This window comes from Brugia malayi (genome assembly GCF_000002995.4).
Source record: "Brugia malayi strain FR3 genome assembly, contig: Bm_v4_Chr4_scaffold_001, whole genome shotgun sequence".
In the NCBI taxonomy this organism is placed as follows: Eukaryota; Metazoa; Nematoda; class Chromadorea; order Rhabditida; family Onchocercidae; genus Brugia; species Brugia malayi.
Genome location: NW_025062478.1, coordinates 6,809,419 through 6,812,513, shown reverse-complemented (window position 1 = coordinate 6,812,513; position 3,095 = coordinate 6,809,419). Strand labels below are relative to the sequence as shown.

The 3,095-nt window shown below is 31.4% G+C and overlaps 1 protein-coding gene across 1 annotated transcript; it reads left to right on the top strand.

Moving 5' to 3' along the window:
• Nucleotides 1-270: 270 nt before the first annotated feature.
• Bm5809 (Uncharacterized protein) lies at nucleotides 271-2,367 on the top strand (the record flags this gene model as incomplete). The annotated part of the gene is made up of 3 exons (XM_001902568.2): nucleotides 271-517; nucleotides 1,072-1,248; nucleotides 1,526-2,367. 3 exons carry the CDS (start codon nucleotides 271-273, stop codon nucleotides 2,365-2,367), a joined length of 1,266 nt encoding a protein of 421 aa, XP_001902603.2.
• Between the last annotated feature and the right edge of the window lie 728 nt (nucleotides 2,368-3,095).

Sequence of the window (3,095 nt, the reverse complement as noted above, 5' to 3'; positions counted from 1 at the left end):
GCAAATAATTAGATTTTAATCGTTAGCTTCATTTTTAAAATCCATTATTTAGATATTCTTTGAATTATTTTGCTATCTATACGTATAATCAGCGTCTGCTTTGTCTAGTCACTAGTTTTAAACTGCAGTCTAATTTAGAAATAACCTTTATGATGTGATGAATTTGATCTTGTCGATCTACCATTAAATTTCATGAAATGTATTATATTATATTCCAAAAATTTGCTTTTCTAGAATTCAAATCAAAAAGATAATTGACATCATTTTATAATGCGATTGAATGGCGCATTAATTTCTGCACAATTATGGCTTATTATTGCTACTCAAAATACGAATGAATATGATGAGAAAGTTCTAGCAATGATTCCAGAGATAAATTTTCTCTCAGTGCGCCAAAAAACATTACCAACTTCGTTTTCTTCTAATAATTTGACGCAACATCCACACCAACAACATGATGAACGTCGTTTACTGAAGGATCGGAATCGCAGATTTCAACATTATCAACAAAGAAAAGGTTTATTTTACTTTAATTGAAATTATTTTTGTTGAAACACAATTAGTTAAAAATGTTGCGAGAATTTTTGAAACAGAAATTTTTATGGTGTATTTATGGTGTTGTTTTCATTGACTTTTTGAAGTTATAGAGTAAGGCTGTTTTGGTTTTATTTTAGCAAAACGTGCCCTAAATGTTTTTCCTTACTTTATAATATCACAAATTTTAACTAATTTAATTAAAAAGTAAAGTGCAACAACTATGGAGCAAAATTTATTTTTTCAATTCTACTAATTCATTTAAAAGTTTTCGAGTCTTTGATCATAGTAACATTTAACAGAACTTCAAGTATTCATCTTTTTGAACAAAGTATTTTAAGTAATTATCCAATAAAAAATTAGAAAAACGTCGAATCAGCAAAAGAAAATGGGATGAATTCTATTCATAAATATAGCAAATAAACAAGTAAATTTTTCAACAAAGAACTGATCAAAAATGCATCTAACATTCATAAACCAAATTATAATTTTGCTTTTCGAACTTTATAGTTATATATTTCATCACTCATTAAATAGGAGAAACATCGATGAACAAACTATCAGATGATATGGAAAGTACTGTCGCAGAGCCACTTATCAGATTCCCTGTTGTGACATTTATTCAGACGTATGCTAGCAACGACACACGACTGATACCTCCGGTAAACAGTAGCACCCTCCAAAATATCGCATTTCCTGTTTTGCCAAACAGTGGTACTTTCTTATCACTTTATTACCGTATCAATATTTCATGGTTTTTTTCAATCCATGTTATCTCTTAATTGTCTTCTGGACGTTTTCATCGTTTTGGTGCATTGAAATATTATTTTCTATCATGGCATTCTCATCACTCAACTAATAATTTGCTTGAGATTACCTAACCATCGCAAAGTAAATCTAGTCTTTTATATGTAAATTTTAAATTAAATTAAACTGATCGAATTTTGATTTCATTTCTCAATTCATTTTCAGTTCTTGAAAATTATTTTAGAAGAGCAGCGAAATAAAAAGAGAAGACTATCGAATAATACGGGAGGTCGTGAAGATGATAAGGATGACAAGAAGAAAGATGAGGAGGACAATTATTTAAACGATAATGCGATTGATGTAGAGGTGGAAATCCTAAGAAAAATGGAACGCACCACGGTGAAAGTTCGTAACTATCCTCCCGTTACCGAAGCTACTCAATTTCCTGTCACTGCAGACATTGTATCAGTTGATCCTCGACATGTTGCAGGTTTATCGATGCTGGCACCTTCGATCCCCTTACCTTCCACACCTGGTCATCCACGTTCACATGATCTTGATTTCGGAACCCGCACAACGGTTTCATATGCAACCTTTAGTTCACCTCTGTCTTCAGGTATCACTCAAGAGCAGCACTACATTCAGAAACTAATTCAGCGACCAAACGTCACAAAATTATCTGCAATTCCTTCTTTCATAAGTGCTTCAGCACCGATTGCATTGCCGATACCACCAAGCAAAGCTGAAACATCGCCCAGTCTTTTTAACATTCAATCACAAAATTCTGGAATTAGCGCACTGATCAGTAATGGTCATTTCCGGAATTCAGGTAATACAAATGCAAGAAATATAGATAATTCACTTCGGCAACGTCACTTACCGGGGAAAATTCAAGTTCAAATGCAAGTACATCCTCGAGAACAGGAACCATTAGATGATATATTGGGTTGTACATGGGATATCGTTACTAACAGTTGCAAAGATCTGTTTTCATTAAAACTCTGTTCACACTGTCATGATTTTGGGAACATTTTCTTGCATAACTGTAAATGCCTTTTAAAGTATATAACAACATTTCAAGCATAGTACATTTCTCCTGTCTCTTGTCATCTTGTTACCAAACCATATTCTTGTTTCAATTAAAGATTCAAGACTACAGATCGTTGATAATTAACATTTCGAGTTAGTGGAATCCAAAAATTTACCCATTTCTACTTTATGAGAAGCGTTATTTCAAGTTCATTGTAAATATTGGTCGATAATGATCATCATCAAAACATTACATCATAGTGTTCGATATATGGCTTGAATAAATGATATAAAAAGATAATTCGTTTATCATTAATTCCAATACCAAACTATCCCGAGATTTTTTCCATTTCAATTTGTTTGTTGCTTTTTCGTCTATTTTGTTGGTATTCTACTGTATGTTTATATGATGGGTATTTATTGAAGTCATAAATTAATAAATTTAGAATTTAAGCATTTCTAATTACTCAAATACTTCGATCATATTTTCTGTTTACGAGAGTTAAATCTATCAGTTATCAAGTATGCAAAGTTATATCAAAATCAATTGACTTTAGCGGTCATACTGCATTTGAAATTTGAAGAATTGTTACTCTACTTCATAATGTTTACTATTCAAATTATCTTATTTTTCAAATTCTCAAATTGCTCCTAAATAAAGTGAAAATAAAAAAACGGAAAAATGAAACAGAAAATATTTCTGATCTTCTCTGTTTGAATACAAACTGATAAGAGAAAACTGAAGAAAGCTCTAGTTACATAATGCAAACAATTTGCGCTCACGG